Source organism: Crassostrea angulata, chromosome 4 (genome assembly GCF_025612915.1).
Source record: "Crassostrea angulata isolate pt1a10 chromosome 4, ASM2561291v2, whole genome shotgun sequence".
In the NCBI taxonomy this organism is placed as follows: Eukaryota; Metazoa; Mollusca; class Bivalvia; order Ostreida; family Ostreidae; genus Magallana; species Magallana angulata.
This window is the reverse complement of record NC_069114.1, coordinates 34,001,200-34,027,926: the sequence shown is the minus strand read 5'-3', so window position 1 is coordinate 34,027,926 and position 26,727 is coordinate 34,001,200. Positions and strand designations below refer to the sequence as shown.

At 35.0% G+C, this 26,727-nt stretch overlaps 3 protein-coding genes and 1 pseudogene across 4 annotated transcripts; 1 reads left to right on the top strand and 3 right to left on the bottom strand.

The window, feature by feature from the left end:
- Positions 1–10,855: 10,855 nt before the first annotated feature.
- LOC128180626 (uncharacterized) lies at positions 10,856–15,374 on the bottom strand. 2 transcript variants are annotated; one of them, XM_052848769.1, is made up of 6 exons: positions 15,270–15,374; positions 15,122–15,171; positions 14,897–15,025; positions 12,907–13,036; positions 12,757–12,800; positions 10,856–12,668 (listed from the first exon to the last, which is right to left on the bottom strand). In XM_052848769.1, exons 1-6 carry the CDS (start codon positions 15,350–15,352, stop codon positions 12,178–12,180), a joined length of 927 nt encoding a protein of 308 aa, XP_052704729.1. In that variant the 5' UTR covers positions 15,353–15,374; the 3' UTR covers positions 10,856–12,177. The 2 variants fall into 2 exon arrangements, with proteins under 2 accessions (XP_052704729.1, XP_052704728.1); XM_052848768.1 differs by lacking the exons at positions 12,757–12,800; positions 12,907–13,036 and having other exon boundaries at positions 10,858–12,668.
- Positions 15,375–15,391: 17 nt separating this feature from the next.
- LOC128180625 (uncharacterized) lies at positions 15,392–17,116 on the bottom strand (annotated as a pseudogene).
- Positions 17,117–17,572: 456 nt separating this feature from the next.
- On the bottom strand, positions 17,573–20,399 carry LOC128182237 (uncharacterized). Its single transcript, XM_052850830.1, has 2 exons — positions 20,157–20,399; positions 17,573–19,297 (listed from the first exon to the last, which is right to left on the bottom strand). The coding sequence occupies exons 1-2, from the start codon at positions 20,397–20,399 to the stop codon at positions 18,569–18,571; spliced, it is 972 nt and encodes a 323-aa protein (XP_052706790.1). The 3' UTR covers positions 17,573–18,568.
- Positions 20,400–21,730: 1,331 nt separating this feature from the next.
- On the top strand, positions 21,731–22,957 carry LOC128182236 (uncharacterized). The gene has a single exon (XM_052850828.1). It carries the CDS (start codon positions 21,731–21,733, stop codon positions 22,955–22,957), a length of 1,227 nt encoding a protein of 408 aa, XP_052706788.1.
- The last annotated feature ends 3,770 nt before the right edge of the window (positions 22,958–26,727 follow it).

Here is a 26,727-nt window from a genome sequence, read left to right as displayed (position 1 = left end):
ATAGCGCATATTCTACCACTAACCTTGACATCTTATCAACAGATTCATATTATCTGATATAAGTTTTAAATTATTTTCCCTACCGTTTCATTTGAAGAATGCGCCAATGATTATCTAGTCAAAATTATTTCAGAAGTGTTCTCCATGTTGTGTCGTTTTGCCACGAAAATTAAAATATCTTTCTGACGGTATTTTTTGATAAACCGAGATAAGTAAATTTCTTACTGTCTAAATAGACTATCTTATCATGCCTTTTCGTTAACGCAAACGTACCTTACACTGTTCATTATCTGACAAAATGGACAGTGTTGGGCTTAATTAAATTAAAGTATCAAACAATATTCATTTGGTGGCCTCAGATTTTAAAAAGATAAGGAAGAAGGTACAATTTCTGTCAACATTAACACTAAATTTAAAAATCTATTCTAATCTCATGAAAATACACATTATACCATTTTGAAACATTGTGTGAACCAAGTTGTGCACTTTTATTGTATTTTCAAAAGAGTATAAATATGTCATATTTCTAAAATGTTGTTCAAGATGATAAAAAATGGTATATTTTCTCATATTAGTTTAGGAAGAAAATGCGATCTCATCCGTCGCCCAAAATAAAATTGATATATTCCATGTTACACACGTATCACAAGATAAAGTTATAATGTGAACTTCATTGTGAATGATAGCTGCGTACACATTTTCCCATTGAAAACTATTGAAGAATTGGTGTTCTGCTAAGTTTTAAGAAACATATGGGGAAATGCACTTTTTTATGACGTCAAAATTACCCTTTTGAAAGTTTCATCAGGTGGCTATTTATAGATTTTCAGTTTTCATGTATTCAAATGTTTTACGATATCTTTAAAATTACTTTCAAAAAGGGCAAAATATGACTGATACTGAACGTAGTTCTTTATGTTTGCAATTCTGTAGCTGTGTTATATATATACATACTTGTATTTGAGCATCCTGTCACTTTATCACATGGTTCACAATCACATTTCATTGAGCATGATTTGCCGTAGAAATTAGGTGGGCAGTAGTCCTTATAATCTACCCCTTGAGTTCCCGGCCAACATTCTTGACAATGATAGACGCAAAACATTTTTCATTTGTTTTAGAGTCTCAATAAGAAATACATGTATTTGATAACAAATGTACAAAAACGAATTACCTAAACAGGAGTTTCCAACGATACGATAGTTTGGACAGCATTCCAAGGGGCTTGTAATGAAATATTGACGTTAAAGCTGCCTTATTTGTGTTGTGAAAGTATGAACAATGTAAAATCTTTCCAATTACAATCATAATCAACTCACCTGCCTGCATTTGAACATACTCCAATCATCGATTTGGATGTATGAATTATATACACACATGTGATGTAAGAATAATATATCCACATGTGATAATTGAAAATGTGAAGAAAACAGACATGTTTCATGCCTGAAAACACTCATTTATGCCGAATGTTTCTGTTTATTCACATTAATATAAAGACAGAAATATTTCAAACCTATTGACAAATTCAATTAATTGGCAACAAATGATTATATAAACTTGAGTTATACAAACATTAACCTTGTTAGCATAAGTGTTTATTTATCTATTATGCATTTAAAGGTATATGTGGCGTATTTGGAGTAATATCTTTCACATAAGTTTGAGTAAAAGTATACATCATGTTTCTTATAATTAGACGTTTCGCAAACTCTAGGCCCGTAAAACATGTTCTTTCTTTAGTTATTTTTCTCTAAACTTTGCTACACGACTTGTGAATATTAATGTGATCTGTCATTTGTAATGCCACTGCGCCTGAGTGCGGGAAAACCTAGTATGGAAAACAGGATGGAAGAACAGTTTGTTTACAAATTAGAACTACATTTTTGTATTTTTTGTGTTAAATTAGATAATTCTTATATCAGATGATACCCGAAGTATTATTAGTCCGTTATTCATTAATGTAGAACGATATAAATTGCTTATTACATGTAGGTGTAAAAAAGATAAAACACGATTTTAGCATCAACGACACGGTCAAATGAGTGAATACCCCCCTTTCCCTATGGATGTATGTACTGAGAGTGTTTATTTATTCTTTATTAAAAAATTCCTCTAAACGAAAATCCACTTCTGGTTTATAAATCCTAAAGTAAAGACATGGAACACATGGAGCACATACGAACCTGACTAGCAAAACCCCTACAACTTCATGATAAATACTTAAGTTTAATTCGGCTCTAATTCCTATTTCATCAATCTACATGGTCTCCGATGACAATCTTTCCTTTGTTTTTATCCTTGTCAGTCTCTCTCTCTTTTTGCCAAATCTGTCAAACTTAACGGTTTCCCTATCTTTCTCGTCGTCGCCATTGTTGTTGTGATAGACAGAGCGTGGTATCACGTGACCGTTTTAAAGCAGGGTTTATTCAAATGCTTAATAAATAGTGGACTCCATAATAAAACAAATGTTTATTAATTTCTATATCTTTTTAACCCGATTGATATAAACTGCGTAATTTAATGTGAAGATCTATCTTAATATAACATATTTAAATGAATAAATAAATAAAATATTTCTTAGCATGAAAAAATACCCCACATATACATTTAATTTTTTTAAGTATCCGTTTTATGCCAAAATGTAACTACACTAAGGTCTTAAAAGAAATATTGTTTATATATTGTGTTTATATCATTTAATATTTAAAAAAACGTGTAAAAAAGTATACAAACATCGTTATGCACAAGTCAATCACACATTTTCTTTAAAAACATCATTATATTCATACTATACATTTACATCAATATACCGATGATGATGAAGGGAGCTATAAAACCGTCTGACAAGGTTTGAATCGTAAGCGACTGAAAACGCGTTGGAACATACTTTCTTCAAAACGATTATCAAAATAACAAAAAATCAAAAAAATAATTTCAAATGAAATAAAATCTTCATTATTTGAATGAACATCATTTTGCATGTCAACTGATGAAAGAGGCCATGCTAAACCTAGTATATTGAGTTGAATTGGTTTTCAAACGCAGATTTTTAATCTTTTTATATCAACCAATATTTGATCTTTCTTAAGAAAAGATAACAGGATTTATTTTACTTCAAACAAAATGCATTATGTACACTGTTCATTCTGTGGATTCCGAAAATCACACCCCATCATATAAATAGAGAAAATCTTTCGTGCTGGAAGTTTTTAGAGAAAAAATGTACCAACAAAATTTCAACACCATTGACACATTGTTCACTTTTATTTCAGAAAAGTATAAACAGGGTATGCAGTATGCGAGAAAAAATGTACCAACAAAATTTCAACACCATTGACACATTGTTCACTTTTATTTCAGAAAAGTATAAACAGGGTATGCAGTATGCGAGAAAAAATGTACCAACAAAATTTCAACACCATTGACACAGTGTTCACTTTTATTTCAGAAAAGTATAAACAGGGTATGCGGTAACAATCCATTCCTGGATAGTATACATCTTTTATTTATTCCTAATGATTTATACAAAGTATTGTTTCCAAAACATATCAGAACTATTTTAGAGTCGTCTTATTCAAAGCCCGACAACTCGATAACTTGCAAGGGAACAAGCAAGAATCTCTGCGACAGCGACAAATAGTTTTCTTCGGTGTTATGAAATACCTATTAACTGACGATTTGGGCACTAGCCAGATGTCGTTATAGTCAGTAAATATGGTTATATCTACTCAATATTCATAGTCTGTTTTCGCTTTTGAAGCAAAATAGTTGTTAACAAAATACAATTCTGTCACCATTCTTTGTTTAACGAGTAAAATACGATAAAACATAGAATAATTGATCAAATGCATGTAAAGAAAAATACAAAACATTTATCAAAAAAAGATTTACTATTATAGTAAATTATTAAATTATATAAAAAAAAAATAAAAATATACCCGCACAATGATAATCTTTTCCTTCAAACATTGATAAATACAACGTAAGACGTTCAGAAGCACCTGACAAATAAATCTATATTTGTAGCTGTATGGTACGAATACTCACTATTCGACGTATTCAAACATGCTCGAACCATATCCGTGGATGTAGGAAAGATAATTATAGATGCGGCGAGGAAAAATTTAAGTAACACAAATATGTGTTGATGAAAAAATAACAATAACAAACCGTCAACCTTATTAAAAATCCAACGAAATAAAAATTCAAAACAGAGCAACACGGACCTCGAAAAAGATAGAGGTAGGATCAGGCGCCGAGGCAGATTGTGCATCCTCTTCTGACTGGTCACACCCGCCGTTTGCTCTTATTCGTAATCGGGAAAAAACGTAAAAGGCCGTAGACGATTAGGTGATAAATTATGGTCTAACAATGAGTATGCCTCGCCTTAGAAACTGTTCATACTAAGAGCAAGCTCTTGCGTATCGAATTAACTGAAATACAAAGACACCATATGCAGGTGATGAATGTATACTGCTACATAAGTAAGGAAAGATTGAAGACATCGCGTTTATCATAAAGTTTTATGGTAAGGTTACCATCAATGTCCATTTCCAGTAAAATATCCAAATATGAAACAGATGACGCAAACTCTGTGATCTCGTTCATTTCAAGTTCACTGGGATATATCGAGTCGAAATAAGTATGGAAATAACAATTGTTATTTGATAATGCGTCGTCGATATACCTGAATGTTGAGTTGAAGGACACAGCGAGTGATTTATCTTTTTCACCTTTAAGTTTTTGAATAAATTCTGCTTCATAAGAATACAAAAATAGGTCTGCTAACAATCGGGCACAATTGGTACCCATGGGAATTTCAACAGATCGTTGGAAGACTTGATTTCCAAAAACTACATAGATGTTGTCTGTCAGAAACTCAATCATCTCTTTAATGTCAACTTCAGAGCACTTGTGTGTGCAATCAGAATGGTTTTTAGATATGTAATATTTTTTTAGCTTTCCAACGACAAGGTAAGCATTTTTACGACTTTCATTTTTATTGAAGAAACAACTGTCGTTGATATAAAAAAGCCTAGATTTTAATTTGTCATTGGGAATGGTTGCATAAAACGTTAAAAACCGTACGTATAATTGATTTTGGTAAGATTTTGTGACTCAAAGTTTCTAATAGTTCTTGAGAGTTTTTTAGTATTCAAAATTAATTCACACCACCTCTGGAGTATATTGTAATACAGTAACCTTAAAGATTCTCCTTCACTACTCTAAGAATTTTAGTAAGGAGTAAAGAGAAAGGTTTGGTAGAACATTTACTGGAAACTGCTATATATCTCTGTTTGTAAGGACGTTTGTCAAGCTTTGGAATCCAGTACAAATAATGTAGATCAAAATCATTTTGTCTATTGGGGAAGTTAAAGATATCCATAACCGATTTATGATTTTGAAGTGTTTCCTGCTTGAAAAGACTGCTATGGGTGTAAGTAGGATTACCATGTGTAGAACAGGAACATAGTTCTTTGAAAATGCAATTAATATAATGTGCTTTAAAAACAAAGACAATGTTGTTACTTGCCTTATCGACAGGGACCAGTACATACTGATCGTGCAATCTATCAAGTTCTTTTCTCACTTCTGCTTTATTGAAAACAAAAGGATAGATGATTTTTATTTGACCTCTCAGTCGTTTAATACGAGATTTTAATATACATCTGATGCTTTAACCTACTCTGAGAAGGTATCAAGGTCTTCTTTTTTAGATTTTGCCCATCGCTTGGCGTAATCTTCAACAGAATTCATGATATGTATAAAATTACGACGCCGTGTTAAGGATCTAGGTTCCCTAAATTTTGGTCCTTTCATAATAAGTGATCTTAGGTCTTCGCTGTTAACTAAATCAACATCTCTCACGACCAATTCAGTTTATCAATAAGATCAAAAGCAAGTGTTGTATATAAGTATGTATACACATTTGGTTAATCAAAACACTAAAAAACTTGTGTACGTGTTGACCAATTAATTTTATTAATATATAATTATTTTTAGGATTAGCTGTCCTCAAGTTTAAAATATTCATTGGTATGAGATGAATCAGTTTTATTTATTCGTTACATGGATATGCCACTTTAAGGATAAAGTAATAAAACCAATATACGCATCTCATGGAGTGGCGTTTAACAGCACTTCTCTGTGTTAACTTGATTTGTCCATTTATATTGTACTCTATTGAATCTGACACTTTGCATACATCTCGTCCTGTTGAACGTTATCTGTGCATACGTATTAAATTTATATTAACGGTTGATTTCTTTTACTTAGTTCATTTCAATTGTTGTTATTTTAGGAAATCGCAAGTGATTGGGAACTCTATTAAAATTTATATGACATTTTGTAGCAATATGAATATTATTGTGTATATATATATATATATATATATATATATATATATATATATATATATATATATATATATATATATATATATATATATATATATATATATATATGTAGGTATAACTAATATATTTGAAAAGAAAATGTTATAAAAAATACCCATATAGTCAGCATTTGAGAACATGTCTTTTGTTTTCATAAACACTAATTAAATACTCATCTCCTGAAAAACAAAAACCATAAGATTTCTACAGAAGAAATCGAAAATCCAAAAGTTTTCAAAACAAAAAATTATACCAGACTAAGAGTGTATTTCTACGAGATGTATACATTAATATTTGATATTTGAAAATGGTAATAATAATATGTTATACATTGGTACGTGATACCATTAATATATGAAAAAAAGGGATGAAATGATTTCATTCTTATAATATAAATTCAGTATATATTTTCGTTGATTTGAGAAACTTGGTAACATAAATAAAAATTAACCTTTTTACATACATTGATTACATTTCAGGAACATATATTTCCATCAAGTATTCAATATTACAACTACAGAAAATCAGATGACACACCTAAAAGGAACCCGGTGTTTTCTATCAGAATCATTTTCAATTCATCATTATAACATATGAAAATTGAAAGAATCTTTCTTGTCGGTGTAATATCATTTAAAAAAAATGAATATACAACAAGTAAAAGCACAAGGTGTTATATAACAGAAGAAAGAGAGGAAATCAGTCAATAGTTGGCCTGTACTGATCTCTAAATTTTACATTTTGATTTTCAAATCTGCTATAATAAGTGGATTCGCTGAAAATCACATCCCTGAGTCATACATGTATGTAAAGGATATACATGTATCATAACAACTGTCTTTGTAAGCTATACTTACGGTTTTCACCGTCTCTGGAATATCATTTTATGAAAACACCCGGCGTTCGCAATAATTTTTTCTGTGGTTTCCTTTCCTCGCAATTAGTTATATGTTTTTTAATACATGGTCCACTGTACTAACAATGTTTGAAATTGTAAAAGCGGCCCTGCAGCACGGGTATAACGTTACCAGTAGCTGTCAAATACGTTTCTACTTACTAAAGGGTTTTAAACTGAAACTTAATTAACAGCTGCAGGTTATTGATAGAAACACAATTACTCCGAATCGCAACAGAAGTGATCTCCAATTTCGCTGACTATTTTCAATATATCATCATTATGAATTGAAGTAATCAGATACATTTGTACAAAACAAATAATAAATTCCAGTCATGCATTCTCTATTTCAACTGCATCCTACCCGCCACCAACTACCGTTTTTTTTTTACATGAATAGCAAAAATATGTAGTGACCATTTTTGCGTACGCTTGTTTAATGTCACAGTGTACATTTATTGTAATGTTAAATTAAAACGTTTTTGTTGAACTAACAATGCATATTAACGCAAAGGCGCAATGAACCATCCAAAATCTGACAGATTGGCAGTTCTCGATTTTGAATTATTAAATATTATTGGTTTTTTTTGGCGTAGGTGTATTGTAGAAACACTTACCAGTTGTAATTGAGCATCCTATGACTCTATTACATGGTTCACAGCCGCATTTCTCTTAGCATAATCTGCCGTAAAAATTAGGAAGACAGTTGTCCATACAATCTATCCCATGAGTTCCCGGCCAACATTCTTGCCAATTATTAATGCAAACCATCTAATATTTCGTTTTTCGTTTAAATTAAAAAAAGTGATAACAAAAATAACAAAAAACAGATTATCTACACAAGAGTTCTAAAAACACTGTCTAAAAACATGACGTTAATGTTGTTACTTTTGTTATGAAATACACAATCTATGAAAAATGTATTAATTAGCAGTTACATACAGTTTACATACCCATGTGACACATTAGAACATACTCCAATCAGCTCTGTGTATGCATGAACTGTATTTACAAATGTAATGAAGTAATATTTGAATATCACAGACATCTTGTATAGAACAAAAAAATTATTTATTTATGCCGAATGTTCAGTTTATTCACGTAAATATTAAGACGGAAACACTCTATAATTGTTGACAAAGTCAATTATAGGGCAAATTATTATTATAATGATATATACTTGAGCTTTTTAACTTGAACCTAGTTTGCATAAGTGTTTTTCATGTATGATATGATTTTTAACAAAAAAATTAAAAAATAATCCGTTATAATGCATTAATGTAGCTACAATTAGGTCTTAAAAGAAATAAATGTTTATAAATACAATAAAACATTTTTTGAAAACCCGATTTCCAATGCATTTTACTTAGAGATAATTTGTATAAAATCATCATGATGCAGCGATCCATCCAAGATAATACCAGACTTACCGGGTCCATAAGGGTAATAACATATATGTATTTTTATGTGTATTTTTATATGTAGTTTTTATTGAATATAAAGTAGTAAGTAATAAACATTGTGGACGTCAAGTTGTTTGAATCGTTTCTATAGTCTATTGATATGTTAAAGAAGACATCTTCAGTTTGATTTATGCCCAAAGAAAGGTAAAAAGTTTTAATGGTTGCTATTTGGATACATGCTCATAGAGATCCAAAAGGTGTGTGTCGATTGATAACTTTAGAGCGATTGGACGCATTGTCAAAATCCTCCTTTAAGAATGTGAACTAAAACTATTTATAATGTAGTTGTTCTGTTCATAGTTTCTTTAGAAGTTTAAGTAGTAGCTCTATATTTTGTTTTCTTTGTTTTTCCCATGTAATTTATTTCTTTTGTCCTGAAGAAGGGACTGGTTGTCCCGAAAATTTGACAATATCTATTGTTCGTGTCGTTAGTCATTTTTAGTGCTTTATATATTCAGTTTACTGGCTTAGTATCTATATATTAGATCCGACACTTTAAAGATGCTTAGTGTTGTTAATTCTATTCTGTGCTTTATAAATGCACAGTTCCAAAATTTCTATTTACTAGCGCTTTCTGGATTTTACATTGATAGTCTGAAAACTACAAAATCTTCACTGAAAAACAGAAAACATGTAAAACATAATTTAAGCGTCAAACAGAAAAAAGCTCTGCAAAACTTACAAAACGAAGATGAAATCATTCTCAAGAAAGCTGATAAAGGATGAGCAATTGTGTGTATGGACAAAACTTTTTATAAAACCCTTGTTCTTAAACATCTAAGTGACGATAACTTTTATGTTAATTTACCAGAAAATCCCGACAAGAATATCATGAGAGATTAAAAACGCCTATTAAAAAAATACGAACATTTATTGAAAGACAAGGAACTGGATTATCTTACAAAATTTTGAAATGAAAACTAGCAAATTTTATGGAACTCTTAAAATACATAAATGTAATCATATTAAAACCGCTATTAAAGATCAGTATCAAGCATCTATTACTACTACTGAACCTTTGGATCTGTAACTTCGACCAATTGTTGCGGGTCCAGCATGCCCAATACATAGACTGAGCAACTTTGTGGACATTTTACTTAAGATTAATGTGAAAAAGACCCTAGTTACATTCGGGATAGCTTGGATTTCCTCAACAAAATTCCTAAAACAACTGACACAAAATCTATTCTATTAATATTTGATGTTTCTAGTTTATATACAAATATTACACATGATTTTGGATTACAAGCGATAAAATTTTGGATAGAAAATCACCCAGAGCTGATTCCGACAGACTTTTCATCAGACTTCATTTTAGATTCAGTAAAGTTTTTTTTTTGGAAAACAACACATTTCATTAAAATGGAGATTTTTACAAACAAATCAAGGGAACTGAAATGGGACAAAAATGGCGCCTACCTACAGTATTTTAGTAATTGGATATTTTGAAATATATGCTGTATTCTATTGTGTCTGACGCTTTGGATACATCTAGTTGTGTTAAAAATTATCTGCATTGTTGACATACTCAGTAATGTAACCATGTATTAGATTTATATTCAAGGTTTTTTCTATTTAATTTGTTTTTATTGTAGCACACCGCGTTTAATTGTGAAATTAATTTACATAGATATTTGCAAATTATTTTTGCAGCTTTTGTTTGTATAAGTAGACCTAGTATTTTGTTAAAAAAAAATTATATCTTGTAAAAACGATAATCGTCATTTTGTTATAAATGTTGTAATTACAAAATGTGAATGTTGTATTTTTGGATTTGATAGCGTAACTATTATTGTTTTGTCTTTAGTAAAACATATCCACTGATATCATTTCTCATATTAAAAAAACCGAATGAATTATAATTAATGGATGTGTTGAAGGGTTTATATGTTTTGTTTAATAGATGAGGGATACATTTTGTCCTATCGTATTACCTGGTATAAGTTTAAAACATTATTGTATCAGAAACTAATTCTGTATTGCCTTTATTTTAAAGATGACGTGCTACTTAGGTTAGGAGAAATTCGAGCACGAAGAAAAGAAGCCATGGCAAAAGGAATGAGTCTTCGGCAGATGTTTAACGAAGAAGAATTAGATAAACCAAACTATGGACGAGAACGACGCAACGAAACGTAGGGGTAATTCGGACACCTGATATGTCTAGTCTTCTGCCGATCCCGACCATAAATGTAGGGTCCGGAGAAGAATCAGAAACTGTTGAGGCAGATGATGCGACACAGGAAAATATGGAGAATATCCGCGCACTTTTTCTCTTGAATTTTCCTGTCAATGATGACGAGCAAATGTCAGCAACGGAAACACGTGACCAGAGTGAAAGCAACGAAGTTGTTGATTGAAATCGACAGCGGACAATACGATAACTACAATCACTTAAAGTACTTTTATCAAAGTATGACATTCAAAGAGTTTTGAGAGCCTTGTTATGTCAATCTATTATAATAACTATGGATAAGTGAGGAAGTTTTCACTCTGTAGAATTTATGATTTGTTTAGATATGAAATTAAGGAGAGTCACTGCTTTGTATGATTTTGCACAGAATTTTTAAAAATATGGTGCATTGTAAGTTTTAACAACACAATAATGTTTATGTTTTGTTTCCATTAATTCATGTTTGGAAATCAGATATGTTATTTGTTACATTTTAGAATTATATGTTACAAAGGAATTATTGCACCAGCTGTTAAAATTTCACTATCAGGCTTCATTTTCCTATCATCATATAGTTATTTATCTATTCATTGATTCTTTAAATGTTGTAAGGGTGGTGATGGCTCATTCTTAGTAGCTCAAATCTATATCCGTTCATATATTGTTTTATTGTATCAGTAATGAATACATCGTTACATTGACAAAATTTGAAAATAAAAACGTTGTTTCATATATCAAAATAAACTTGTTCTTTTATGATAAACTATTTTTGATGATCATCAACAAAAGCACAAACAAATCTTAGTTTGTTAAACGTAACAAAATGTCTTTTAATACAGTAAACGGTGTCTTTACAAACAATTGTTATCATATTTATGAAAATGGTGATATTTAGATGAAGAAAAGTGTTAAGAGAAGCATTTGTTTTCCAATGAAAAAATAGGTACTATTATACAAATTTACATTAATTAACCATGTTTTTCACCAATTTGATCTTTGAGAAAAATACATGTACAAATGAATCACGAGTCAATCTAACATTTTTTTCACACATTCATTAACTTTATGCGCATACACGTACCAATCTGATAGAATGTCTATGAATAGCATCATAGGACATCCTTAAAAACCCATGATGTTCTCATAAACAGTAAATTATTATTAATTGTTATGCATATAACATATGTCATTTCACAGAAAAATTGATGTCAATATCAATTCACAATAAGGAAATAACGCGTGAAGTATATATCAGAACAGTTCTGTTGATTTTGTAAAGCTATACCTAAGTTTTTTCCTATCTCTAGTGCTTCCCTGTTTGAATTCATCCAGTGCCCGTAATAATTCCTTCTGATGTTTCTTTTTCTCTCGATGGATTGAAGGTTTTGATTCATGGTTCTTTGTTTTAACAATGTTTGAAACTGAGGACGCCATCTGAGATGTATCCTCATGTACGTTTGTATGTTTTTGTATTTCCAAAGGAGTTGAAGTTTTATTCGGGATTTGCATGTGTTCATTTTTATCGGACACTGTAACTTTTAGAATTTTGTAAGCTCCATCCATAGAGTCGTCACATCCATAATCATTTCGTGAGGTTGTTTCTGTCATGTTGTTTGAAACTGTAGTTTGACATTTGCCGTAGCTTGTCTCTGTGTCATATGTTTGAGATAAATCAATTGTCCTCGGCGTTTTCGATATACTAAATCTACTATTTTCTAATGGAGCCATTTGATTTTTGGAACCTGTTAAACACAGGATAGCTGATAATTATTCTCAACATTCTTAAATACAATAATTCTTTTGAAGTGATTATTAGAAATGTTTTGCTACCATATTCATCCAGATCAGAAGGTTTTATAGTCAGCATACGTTCTCTGCAAACAGAAATTCATGAACCAATTTAATATTTTTAAAGTAGAAATATCAATCATTATTCATTTTCAAATTAAATGAAATTAGGAAAATGACATTTACGTTTACCTTAGTATATTCTTATAGAAGATTCTTAGACCAAAAATAAAACAGGTTACGATACAAGATGCCGAAACGGACAATGTAAGCCATAATGCAGAATTCGTCGGACTTTCGTCTTTCTTAGGACCAGTCTCATCTACCATATTTTATAATCATATGCATGTAACTTATTTTTTTGTTAAACATCGGTTATCTTTTTTAATTTCTTAAAAAAAAAAAAATAAGATCTTTCAAGCCCCCGTATTTGTTGTGTAACAACAACATTTGTTATACGGGGCGCGATAGATCTAATCTTAATTTGATTAATCCTAAGAAATTTCTCTCTAACGTAATTTGAAAAAAACCTACACACACGTACCCAAGAAATGAAGTTTTAAAAATTGACCTTATATTCAACTCTCTCTAGTTTTGGTATAATTAAAGACACATTTAAAAATTGCCCTCTTATTTTGGTTCTGTCTCAAATAACACTGTGTAAGAAAACGTGCGTTTTTTTTTAAATCGATGCTTCTATATAATTTCATGTTGGAAAGAAAAATATATAATATTCCACCAATAACCTTGACATATAATCAATCGATTCATATTTTCAGATATACTTTGTAAATTATTTTCCCTACCGTTTCATTTGAAAAAAAAAACCCAATGAATATCTTGTAAAAATCATTTCAGAAGTTTTCTCCATGTTGTGCCGTACTGCCAGGAAAATTAAAGCATCTTAGTGACGCTACTATTTGATAAACCGAATTAAGTAAATTTCTTACTGTCTTGCAACCCGGGCGATGTTGATATCTAATAAATTTTTACTTGTTAAAACTGGACATTAACTGACTTATTGGGCAGCTGCAGATAATTGGGGTTATTACAATACACAGAAACACTACAGAAGAGAAAAAAACTACATAAATACCGGTTTCGTCAATTTCGCGAATTATTTACTACCCATCATTCCTATGAATTTCAACAATTAGATACATTTATTAATGGACAGGGAATCTATTTTCCAATCGAGTATTCATAATTTCTCCATTTCCAATTGTATTCTTTAGAAATACGCCGTTGTTTGCATAGAAATGACGAATGTAAGGCGTATAATATTTATTCATTTTATCTATATTATGCCAATTCGTTAACGCAAACATACCTATCACTGTTCGTTATCTGACAGAATAGGCAGTTTCGGGCTTAATTAAATTGAATTATTTAACCATTATTTAGCATTTAGCTGCCCCAGATTTTAGTCAGATTAGGAAGATGGTACAGTTTTTGAAAACAAATGCACTAAATTTAAAAATCTATTTAAATCATGCACCAAGTTGTACACATATTTTCTGTTTTCAAAAGAGAATAATGACTTAAGGATCATATCATATTTTTAAAATGTAAACCGAGGTGATTGAAGAGGAGAATGTGTTTGCAGTAGTCCCCTGCAATAAAATTTAAATATTTCATGTGATATCACACAATAAATCAATTTATGTGATCTTCATTGTGAACGATAGCTGTGGGCATATTTTTCTATTAAAAACTACTGAAGAACTGGTGTCTTTTGCTAAGTTTTATAAAACATATGGGAAAATGCTCTATTTATGATGTCACCATAACCCTCTCGATAGTCTCATCAGGTAACTATTTATATATTTTCAAAATATTCTTGTTTAAAAATGTTACATTTTAATTTTTTGTGATATCTTAAAAAATTACCTTTACACAGGGCAAAATATGAATTAAACTGTACGCAGCTCTTTATGTTTGCAATTCTATAGCTGTGTTGTATATATGCTTACTAATGATGTCAAAATTATCCTTTTGAAACTTTCATCAGGTGACTATTTATAGATTTTCATTTTTCATGTATTGTTTAAATAAATGTTACATTCAAATGGTTTGCGATATCTTTAAAATTACTTTCAAAAAGGGCAAAAAAAAGAAATACTGAACTGTAGTTCTTTAAGTTTGAAATTTTGTATCAGTTCTGTATTGTCCAAGTACCTACCAGTGGCATTTAAGCATCCTGTGACTTTATCACATGGTTCACAATCACATTTCCTTAAGCATGATTTGCCGTAGAAACTAGGCGGGCAGAAGTACTTACAATCTACGCCATGTGTTCCTGGCCAACATTCTTGACAATGATAGACGCAAAACATATATATTTGTTTTTTTTGAGTCTCAATAAGAAATAAATGTATCTGATAACAAATATACAAAAACGAATAACCTACACAGGAGTTTCCAACGACACGATAGTTTAGACAGCATTTCAAGGGGCTTAAAATAAAATATTGACGTTAAAGTTGCCTTACTTGTGTAATAAAAGTGTAAAACAACGTAACATCTTTCCAAAAATAGCATCACAATTTACTTACCTGCTTGCATTTGAACATACTCCAGTCGATGTAGATATACGAATACTATACATATATGTGATGAATGAATAATATATCCACATATGATAATTGAAAACCTGAAAAACGCAGCCATGGCCCCTCTTCCCCTACTCTAGGCGACGCAAACACAGTGGGGTCGGACAAGAATGTTTGTAGTGCTTGTTGCAAGCGGTACAGAAATAAATCATTGCCCAGGCCAGAAAGATGTACCTTGTCTCTGGCAAACAAACCAGGGCTATCAATGCGCAGCTCTGGATATTTTATATATTTTCCACCCAATCTTTTAAGTGCAGATGCAACAGCCCTATTTGTTCGCTTCCTAACCTCTTCTAAAGCTACTGGGTTCCTCCCACCCCTCCATACACCCCTGGGCAGAATCTTGGACCAAACTAAAGTGGTGGATGGCATAAGTCTTGAAAGTTTTTCCAAGGTTTTGATAATACTAAATCGCAGTTCAATTGATTTAGCCCCGTTTTGCATAGGGATATTATTGCCTCCGCAATGTATGACCAAAATCTGAGGTGAATCTTCTACCTGAAGCAATGTCTTAATCTTAGAGTAAAGTTGACCCCACCTCATGCCCCCTTTGCCCTGCCAGAAAATGGATGCCTTGTGTCTATCAAGCTGTAAATCAGTGCCCCGGCAAGACTTTCTTGCATGACAAAAAGCATGTTTAATGATGGATGACCCAACAATCCAGATTCTTGTATGATCTAAAAAAAATTTACATACATGTAAATAAAACATGAGAGAAGGTTGTCACCTTCAATACCTTAACATTTTTGAGAGGAGCTACTGTCTGATATAATTAAGCAAGCAAGAAGATTTCCATCTACCCTCAATTGCAATAGACTGCTGACTTGCTCCTGATGCCCAAGCATTAGATGCTGCACCAATACGGAATGAATGTGTCTTGTACAACTTAGTGTCTAAACCTAATTTCTCTAGTAACATGTTGAAAACTGATACTACCTGGTATCTAGTCACCGGACTTCCTGAAATATGACAAAACAATGACCCCCTACACTTCGGCCTCAACTGTAAATATAACCTAATACAGGACACAGGACAAACAATCTTATGTGTAGACTTAAGTTGAATGGCAGCCCCCCTACCCGCCTGATCAGTCTTTGAGTGATGAAGTACAATTTTAATTGTGTTGTCCAGTGGTGAATATGACACATTTTGCACTTGGATAGCATGCCCCACATCCTGCTTTGTGTTTTGTACTAACTCGCCCATTCTGAAAAACCCAAAGAATGCTGTAACAAATATAGTTGTAACAAGTGTGGATTCATAATATGAATGGTAGATGCTTGGGAGGGTCTGGACCATGGTGGTTAAAATCTGCAAGGTAATTGGTTTTCTAGTGTCATGGTGGGGATTGCTGCGGCTCAGGCCCAGCAAAACTTTTTAAAGTAAAAAATCTTGGGTCCTGTCTGGGAAGCCATGTAATTTACAGTGGTAAGAAATACCTGCAACATATGTTTTAATTGTGTTGGCTGAAAATTTCTGCAGTGATAGATATGATACAAAATTGACTAAATCTGACTGAGATGGGGGCCAAACTGGCCGACTTTGATAGACTCGACAAAACAAATGGAATGCATTTACTGCAGTATCATATAGTTTGCGGGTATTGTTTGACAAAGCATAACTCAGAAGCTCCTGGGATCTAAGCTGTAAATCATGTGCAGAAATGATGCAGGAATTGCTGATGGCTGGCTGTTTGCTCCTGGAAAACTGGCCTTGAATCGATTCCATTGCTGTCGGGAAAGAGAATCTGCTTTAACATTGTATATCCCTGCTATATGCTTAGCTTTGAACTGAATATCAAGCATCAGACCTTGCAAAACTAATTGCCTAGGCAAATACATGACTCTTTTGGACTTTGAGGTATTACAATTGAGAATTGAAACTAAGGCTTCATTATCAGTATGAATTATTAGCCGTTTACCAGACAGATTGCTGCCCCAAATTGCAAAGGCCATAGTTATATGAACTAGCTCCAAAAATGTTATGTCCGAGAAGATATCTGACGCCTTCCAATGGTCCGGCCAACCCAAGTATGCCCAATGATGACCAAAAACTGCCCCGCAACCTAAATCAGCATTACCTGCACTATCTGTATATAACTGGAGATCAAAATCATTTGAGAAATTGACCAATCTATATGATGTAACTCCATTGAAATTTTCCAAAAACATTAACCAAGTGTCAATATTCCTTCTTATTTCCTCAGTAACCCTACGCCTGTGATAAGGACGCGACAGCCCACAGGATGCATCATTCAACCTTCTAACAAATGCCCTACCAGCTGGGATAGCACGAATACAGAAGTTCAGCAACCCAGTTAATTCTTGAAGTTCTAGTAAAGTTACTTTGTGTCTTTGTAAAATATGCAACAACTTGAACTTTAACTGCTGAATTTTGTCCGAGGGGATCTTAACAGTCATACTAGATGTGTTAATTTCTAAGCCAAGATACACTAGACAGTTTGCGGGACCAAGAGTTTTGTCTTCAGCTAACGGGACTCCTAACTCTGTACAAATTTCCCTAAAAACACCCATCAGATAGGCACAGTCCTGTGATCTAGCTTTTCCAGCTAGTAAAAAATCATCCAAATAATGCACTATGTTGTCACAACTTGATCTGTCCCTAAATACCCATTCTAAAAATGTTGAAAATTTCTCGAACGTAGCACAGCTAACAGAGCAGCCAAATGGTAAACACTTGTCAATAAAAATCATGTCCTGTATCTTAAAACCTAACAACTCAAATTCAGACATGTGAATCGGTAGCAATCTAAAGGCACTTTTAATATCAAGGCGAGATATTTGTGCCCCGGGACCCAGATTAGCTAACATACAATGGGCTTCATCAAAAGAGGAATATTTGACTGAACACAAACTTTTGTCAATAAAGTCATTAACACTAGATCCAGATGGGTATGATAGGTGGTGAATGAGTCGAAATGAGCCATCTTTTTAGGTACCATGCCCACCGGTGACAACCTTAGATTAGGAAGTGGTGAAAACAGAAAGGGGCCTGCAACCCTCCCCAAAATGAGTTCCTTGTTGACGGCCTGCATAGCTTCACGCTGCAAACAGTACAAAGATTTAAGGTTTTTAGCGTCTGATGCAACCCGTGGACCCTGGTACCCAAGCTTAAACCCATATGTAAAACCCTGTAATAATTCAAAAGCAGCTAGTTGATCTGGATAGTGAGCGAGATATTTACTTAAGTTTAGGACATTAACCGGAGAGTGAGCAATGGTGCTAAGGTCTAAATTGGTGGGTTGCTTGGGGGGCTCTGGGACGCTGAGGTAGGGCAGGTCTAGCATAGGTGGACGTGGTTGACTGCATTCTAGGTAACTGAGGGCGCCAGGATGTTGAAACGCTGTTTGGCCTGTAAGTTGAATCAGAGCCTGAACTGCGTCTGCATTTGATATAGGGGTGATTTAAAGAACACAAAATGCACTCATGCTTGTATTGACATACACTTTTGTTGCATTGACCTTTATAATTGAATTCATAACATCTAAGGGGGATGTTTTGTGTAACAGACCCTTGAACAGCCAGAGGGCTGTACATATATAAAAGCCACAACTCTTGGTCAACAACAGCAAATGACATATTTGGATTACATTCTTTTTTCAAACGGAATTGGATGTCATAATCTCTCCAGCCGAGAGCTTTTGCACGACTAGCCCCTAGCCTGATAGTATGCATATATTTGAATAAAGCTGTACTGCACTCAGGGTGTGCTAGGACATATATAGAGGCATAGACCAGAAATGCATCAGTCCATACCTGAATATCTGCAATAACCGTGGGTTTGTATTTGGATGACAAGGTAATGTTGCCACCTTGCATAGAGAAGTATTTTGTATCGTCATTAGGATCAGATTCATAAGTGCGATCAACTAAAAGACCCAAGTTAACATACTCGCCGTTAGCTATTTTTAGCTTAAGGTTATTGGAAACATTGTGAGTAGTATAAGGCCCCTAGATAGGGGGGTCAACTGAGGTCAAATCCAAAATGGCGTCTAATATTATTTAGGTCAAATCCAAAATGGCGTCGGAATAAAGGTAAACAAAGGCAGTATAAAGTGAAAACGAATTTATTGAATGAAAACATGCAATTAGAACAAGAAAATAATGATAAACGGTTAAAGTTAAAGTTATTAAACATATTTACATTGAAGAAATAATCCTTTTCTCTCACGGATTTCGGTTTTTAATCGAGGTCGGGTTCCTCCACGAACATGTTTTGATTGTTGATTCTCTTCATTCGGCCCGGTATTTTTTGTTCGATTTTCATTTCCTCGTCCCAGTCTTCTTTTTTAGGTTTTTTGGTTGGTTTTTTTCTCTCTTTTTTGATTTTCTTGGGTGGTTCATTATCTTCAATATCGGAAGTTTGAATGACTTCTTCGATTTTTGGGCAGTCCTTGGTCCAATGGCCTGTTTCTCCGCAAGTATAGCAAGCGCTTCTTTTTTGTGCTGTTTTCTTTTTCTGTTTTTCGTGTGGGCATTTATTAGCCCAGTGTCCTTCTTCCCCGCAATTGAAGCATTCGTTGGATTTAGTTGGTGCTGGTTTTACGTTTTCTTTTTCAGGACAGTTGGTAGAATAATGTCCCTGTTCTCCGCAAGTGAAGCAGGTAAATTTTGGTTTGATTTCTTCGGCGCTGTTAGTTTTTTTTTTCTTTTGGTATTCTTCTTTGTGAGGGCATTTGGGTGAAAAGTGTCCTTCCTCTCCGCAGGTATAGCATTTATAAACGGTAGTCATTCCTGCTTTTTTTTGCTGTATTTCTTGAATTTTACGCGAGATGATATCGGTATGATTACTAATTTCACTGGTCATGACTTCGAGGATATCCAGAATTCCTTTTTGAAGTTTTTTCAAGATGACGTCGGTATGATTAGCAATTTCATTGCTCATGACTTGCATGGTATTCAGAATTCCTTCTTGAGTGGTAGTTATAATTCCGAAGTCTTCCTTGCTCATGTATGAGGGATCCTCTTGATCATATGCCCCTCTTTCTAATGCAGCCATTTCTAAGGCTACGGGATCCTGCGTCTGGGTCAAGAGAGATGGATCATAGTTCATGATTTTTATAGAATGATTTTATTTAATAAAAAGGCCTGTCTTATATACCCTCGTTGTTTACGTGATTGAAGTTGTTATTGTTAAAATCTCTGTAGCTGTTTGACCTAAAAAAACAAGTGAGTTTGACGTAAACACCTGCAGGTGTGTAGTAGCCTTGAGAAAAAGTTCGTAAACATGTTTGTCTGAGGGTATATAATAGAGGGTTTTTGATCATTTCAAAAAGAGTATGATACTAGAGCAAATATGGATATTGCTTCATTTTCCTTTGAAGGGTATTTGTTGGTGACGAAATGGAACGCGTTGGCGACCGGGGAGAAACGACAGAGATTGAAACAGATCGTGGAGATGAGCAAACAAATCGACAACCTGAGATGGCTTCAGAAAGTACTGATAATGATTGCGGAAAATCCGAATCCCGGAAGATTGCCGACGATTTATTGGTTTGCGGAGGGAGCCAAACCAGGGTTGCTGCAGAAATTAACCGGGGTGACTCTAAAAGAATATCAGGAATGGAATTGTATGAAGAGAATGTTTACCCGAAAAGGACGAGAATGTTCTCACATAATTCGGCAGATCGATCAAATGAAAATTGCGGCTTTAGAGTTTGCCTACATGAAACTAAAGAGAAATCTGGACATGCCTCAATGTTTGATTGTAGAGGACGACAGCGAGGACGCTCAGCCCATGGACGAAGAAGCCATTGTCCCGGACGTGGATGTGTTAAAACAAGAAACCCAAGAAACCCAATAAAAAAAGTAAGATTTGATCCTGAATTGAAAATTTACGAAGTTCCTAACGAGGATCGGACGAGCGAATGGATGACCGCTGCAGCAGACCGGATTCGATTTGAACTGCGTATTGAAGAGATGAGCCATCTCCTTGATCCGCTTTTAAGAAAACGCTATGAATTGTATACCTGGTTTTGGCGTACTCCTTACAACGGTTACGAACTTTTTAGTGTGCCTGGACATTTGATTAAAAAAATTGTATAAGTTGATTTAATATGTTTTGTGTTCTGAGTTAAAATGTGTTTTTTATTTGAGTTATTATGTTAATAAAAATTGATTTACCAAAAAAAATTTTTTCTATGGTGTATCTTGAGTACAAAAGAGTTAAAACCAATGATATGACGTCATAGCCACAGCGCGTGCTGAAACTGTCGATTTCAAGGTACTTGAACTATTGTGAACTCTGATTTCCTAGACAACTGTCATTTAGTTGGGTTGAAACTCCGCCCCTTTTGTTAAGCTCCGCCTTCTTATCGTAAATAGTGGCGTTTTCTATCCCCGCACTTCACTAGTTACCTAGTATTTGCAGCTATCACTTAAAAGATGTCATCGTTTGTTCCTGTTGGAGTTAGCTTTCCTCGCCTGTTTACCAGACAAGTCCTCGAACTCTGGGATTACCAGTTTAATGCCGTGGAGCAGAGGTATGAGAGAGTTTGTTTCCGGGTGCTCCACATGTTTGAGCCAGATGAGAATCCGCAGGGCAGTTTACTTGGTGAAGAGTTTTTTCCTCCCAGACCAGTGCTTGTCCAGGATCTGCCACCTTCAGAGCAGGAGAGATTGGGGCCTTCTCCCACCAGTGTGCCTCCTCCGAGACCACCGCCACCCAATTTTGGAGCCGTTGCACCCAGGACCCCAGTTCCAGCTATTCCTGTGTGCGGACCAGCCATCATGCAAGTTCCACAAGTTGCAGCTATTCCTGTTAGCGGACCAGCCAGCCCGGATCCTGTTAGCGGACCAGCCAGCCCGGATCCTGTGGAACCATACTCACCTACGGATACCCCTACTAAGAGGTATACCCCCTCACCACCGCTATATTCTCCTGACCGGTTACGCTGCGACCAGTCCTACTATGTGGCCAGGCAGGACCACCAGTTTAGACTGCCTGAGTGTCCAGTTCCTCGGACCTCGCCGGTGCCATTTTCAGCGACCAATCCGCCTCTCCAGCCCGCTCCGGAGCCCCGCCGCGGTCGAGTCATTACCACTAGGAGAAGAGCGCCATCTCCACCCAGAGCGATTGGTCGAGGAAGAGGAGGACCCTATCCTGTAGGGCGAGGGAGATCGGGAGTCCATATCCCGTCCACAATTCCATCTGAGAGGTCCGCTTTTCTCCGGCCATTCCAGCGGGCTAGGAATTTATTCGCCGACTTCATTCCTAATATCGACAGTCCGCCCTCTCCTCCTCCCATGGTACGGACATTTCCCGGACCCCCTGGTGTCACCCAGTCGCTGCCTCCGCCTCCCAGGACCCCCTCACCGCCTCTTCCGGATCTTCCAGCATCGAGGGAACCATCGCCAGACATCATGCTGGAACTCTACGAGCACACCCGTCACCCCGTAGATCCAAGAACTCATTTGACCATTTTACCCAGTTGGAGCAAGAAAGCGATGAAAGAAGAGATGGGAGAGTGCGTCATCTGCTACGGGGATGATCGCCATTTGCAGGTGCAGTGCCAGAACTGCAGAACCATGAAGGTTTGCTGCACCTGCGTGGTTGGTGTATACCAAAGCATCAACTCCTGCCCTGTATGCAGATTCCGGGGAGAATTTTAGAAGAGGCAGCCCAGCAGTCCATTCATCAGGCAGGCTAATTCCATCAAGCCCCAACGGCCCTTTTCAGGGCCACCCATATTTTTCGAAAAGATGCTATCTAGTACAGTACAATAGAAACAAAATATGAAATAAAATATGAAACACCAGTCACATTTCCCTCATACCCAATCATGTATTCTTACGATTCACTCTCTCCTTTTCAATTGAAACACGAATTTACTATGGTGGTAGCGGGTCCTTCAAAATCGGGGAAAACAGAATTTGTAAAAAACTTAATATTAAATAAACATTGGATCTCCCCTCCCCCAGACAGAATAGTTTGGTGTTATCGAGAATGGCAACCGGCCTATGAAAGTTTAAAAGATCAAGTTAAGTTTATTCGCGATATACCAGAAAACGACGAGGAATTAGTCAGTGATTTTAGCCTACGCCACCTTTTAATTTTTGATGATATGATGGGGGGGAAAGCCATCGAATCTATTGTCGATTGGTTTACTCGCAAAGCTCATCACCGTAACACCAGTGTGATTTACATTACTCAAAATGTATTTGATCGAGCCGTTCAACACCGGACGATTAGTTTGAATACTCATTACATGGTGTTGTTTAAAAATCCCAGAGACAAATCTCAAATCACGGTTTTGAGTCGACAAATAGATATGCCTAATTTAATGTCGGCTTATTTAGATGCTACTCGCATCCCTCACGGATATCTGTTAGTAGATTTGAGTTCACAGACTCCCGATGAATTGAGATTGAGAAGTCAAATGTTTGAGAATTTAGTGGTGTACATGCCAAGAGAAATATAAATAAAAGGTCACGTACGATTTATATCATTTTGACTTGGAACATCATGGCAGGACAAAAGAAAATTTTGAGACTCCTGAAACTTTTGCAGGGAGAAAAAGATCCAGAAAAGAGACAAGAGATCATCGAGTTAAGTCGTAAGACTTTATTGAAATGGTTTTTGATTGGGGCTAAGAATTTACTGAAAGGGACTATTCCTATCGATAAGCAAACTCAACGTTTTATCGATAAACATCGAGAAGATTTGAGCGTCATTGCTAATAAACATGTCAATGATGATAATAGATTAAAAGCGATTTTGAAACGAGGAGGTGCTGGATTTTTAGGTGGGGTGATCATTCGTCACTTGTTGAAATGGAATCTGAGTAAAGAGAGAATTGCTAAACCTAGAAAGAGTAAAGCAAAGAGTAAATCAAAGAAGAAAATAACTCAGAAATTAAATATAAAAGATTTTGTAAAAACTCCTCCTCTGAGAAAAGACTTACCTGATTGGATTCAGGAGCAAGTAGATTTACATCGACAAGGTCAAACAGATCAAGCCCCACCTCAACCCCCTAACATGGATAAGATAACTAGAACTCCTGGGGGTAAGATGCAATTGATGGTTAGATTGCCTTATCAGAACCCCACCCCTGGAAGCCCTGCAAGTCTTGTAACCCCTAATGTATCTTATCAAGATGAAAATTTAGATGCTACTCTCCCCTACATGGACGATAAAGCCGTTCAGATAATGGATAGGGCTATGACAGGACCCATAGGAGCTGCTAGAACCAGTGACAATATATTGACGTCTACCCCCGTAAGATCTTCTCCGTCACCCTCAGTATTTGATCACATTCTTCCTTTCTCCCCTTTAACGGGACCTGTATCTCCTGAAGTGCCTGTTGCCTCTACCCCTAAGCGTAGACCCTCTCTGAAATTAAAGAAGAAAGCCAAAGATCCTTTTGCGGGGTTAAAAAAACCATGGGAGAAAGTTTATGATCCTGATCCGGTGAATAAAGGATTGAAAGGTTTAAAATATTTTTGCCCTCACGATGGTGTTGGATTCCGATTGAAAGAAAATTACGATCGTCATATGGCTACTGCTCATCTTCCTTCTATCAGTACCTTTTTGAATAGATAAAAAAAATTCCCTATAAAAGACGTTTAAAAAAGAGATTTTTATCAGTTTTTCATCATGGCTTCAGATAATAAGAAGAAGAAGACCAAGAAAGCAGTTAAAAAAGCAGTTAAAAATAATTCTTGTGAATGCCGGTTGAGACCTCACATGCCTATGTTTCAAGTCTTAGTGTCTCCTGAAACCTCAGAGAAATTAAGAAATGAAGTGTTAAAAAATTGCAGTGGTGATTGCATTCATAAAATTTGTGAGGTTGTTTATAACCTATTAAAAGGTAACATTCCTTTGTCCCCTTCTCAGAAGCAAGAACTCTCTACTAAGAAGCACATCTTGAGAAAACTAGTCAAACCTCAGAGTAATAAAAAAAGAAGACAATTGTTGGTGAAACAAAAAGGAGGGTCTCTTCTTAATTTAGTTTTAAGGAAAATTCTAGAATTTGTACCAAAATGAGTCGTAAAATGGTATTAATTCCCGAGAGTATGTTATTGGAATTAAAAGGTAAATTACCTAAATCTCCCGAATTTAATGCTGCTATTGGGTTAGGACAACAATTAGATCAGATTGAATCGAGATCAGATTTGACCCCTGAAGAAAAAGCAGCTCTGTATGGGCAACAATTATACCGGTATCGAAATTATTTAGCTCAAGCTCGTATTCAACAAAATCCTCTTGCTGCTGTCGCTGCTGCCGCTGCTGCTACCCCTTCCCCTACTGCTGCTGATGGTGCCCCTGCTGCTGATGGTGCTGCTGCCCCCGATGATGCTACTCCTGCTGTTGCTGTTCCTAAAACCAGGGAAATGGATTCGCAAGTAATCAGAAGTGTTTCTAGTAAAATGCAAAGAAAAGCAGGGCTTCTTTTAGATCACCTTAAAAAATCTAATGTCATACAATGGAACGACGATGGAGAAATTAGTTATCGAGGAGAACCCATCCCTGGTTCTAATATCGTAGATTTAGTTACCAATACAATGAAAACTAAATCTAGTGCTAGGTTACCTCCACTGCCAGGTTCTAATGAATTTGCTCAAGCTTTGAAAGAAACCAAAGTCCCTAGAGAATATGTGGTAAATCCTAACGTTATAAAAGCTATGGAAAGACCGGGAAAAATCAGTACCCCTATAACACCTAGAGCCCTTGCTCCCCTAAAAGAATATGATGATGAGGATGATGATGATACTGGATTTCACGATGCCTCTAGTATTACCCCTAGTAGTACTTTTATGACTCCTAAAAGAAAGAAAAAAAGTGACATCTTAGACTACGTTTTTTCTCCCTCTCAACCCTCTGGTATAGGAAGACAAAGAAAAACTCTTAGATGGGACGTCTTAAGAAAATAAAAAAAGAAGAGAAAAAAGAAAAGAATATAGACTCTGTGTTAGAAAATATTTATTATGATCCTAAAACAGGGTATGGCGGAGTACAGTCATTATATCGCCAATTACGGGCCAAAGGCTATTCTATTTCTTTATCTGAAATTAGAAAATGGCTCAAAGAACAAGAAGCTTATACTCTGCATAAACCCATAAAAAGAAAATTCATAAGAGGACAAACGAGAGTGACCGGTATCGACGAACAATGGCAATTAGATTTAGCGGATGTCTCTCAATTAAAAAAAGACAATGACGGTTATACTTTTTTACTGTGTGCTATTGATGTGTTATCTAAATATGCCTGGGTAGTACCCATAAAACAGAAATCGGGAAAAGAAATGATTCGGGGATTAAAGGAAATTATTAAACAAGACGGCAGACAACCTCTTCGCATTCAATCAGATCAAGGACGGGAATTTACCAACAAGGAATTTATAAGTGCTTTTAAATCCATTCATTTTTTTACTACCCGAAAT

Coding starts and splice junctions, on each gene's coding strand:
- LOC128180626 (XM_052848769.1), bottom strand. CDS start 15,352: ATGTGGATATATTATTCATTCATCACATATATGTATAGTATTCGTATA. Junction 13,037..14,896: donor AGGATGCTTAAATGCCACTG/GTAGGTACTTGG, acceptor AAAATATGGTAG/ATGAGACTGGTCCTAAGAAA. Junction 12,801..12,906: donor TTCTATAAGAATATACTAAG/GTAAACGTAAAT, acceptor TTCTGTTTGCAG/AGAACGTATGCTGACTATAA.
- LOC128182237 (XM_052850830.1), bottom strand. CDS start 20,399: ATGAACTATGATCCATCTCTCTTGACCCAGACGCAGGATCCCGTAGCC. Junction 19,298..20,156: donor GAATTCTGGATATCCTCGAA/GTCATGACCAGT, acceptor CCCCCTATCTAG/GGGCCTTATACTACTCACAA.
- LOC128182236 (XM_052850828.1), top strand. CDS start 21,731: ATGTCATCGTTTGTTCCTGTTGGAGTTAGCTTTCCTCGCCTGTTTACC.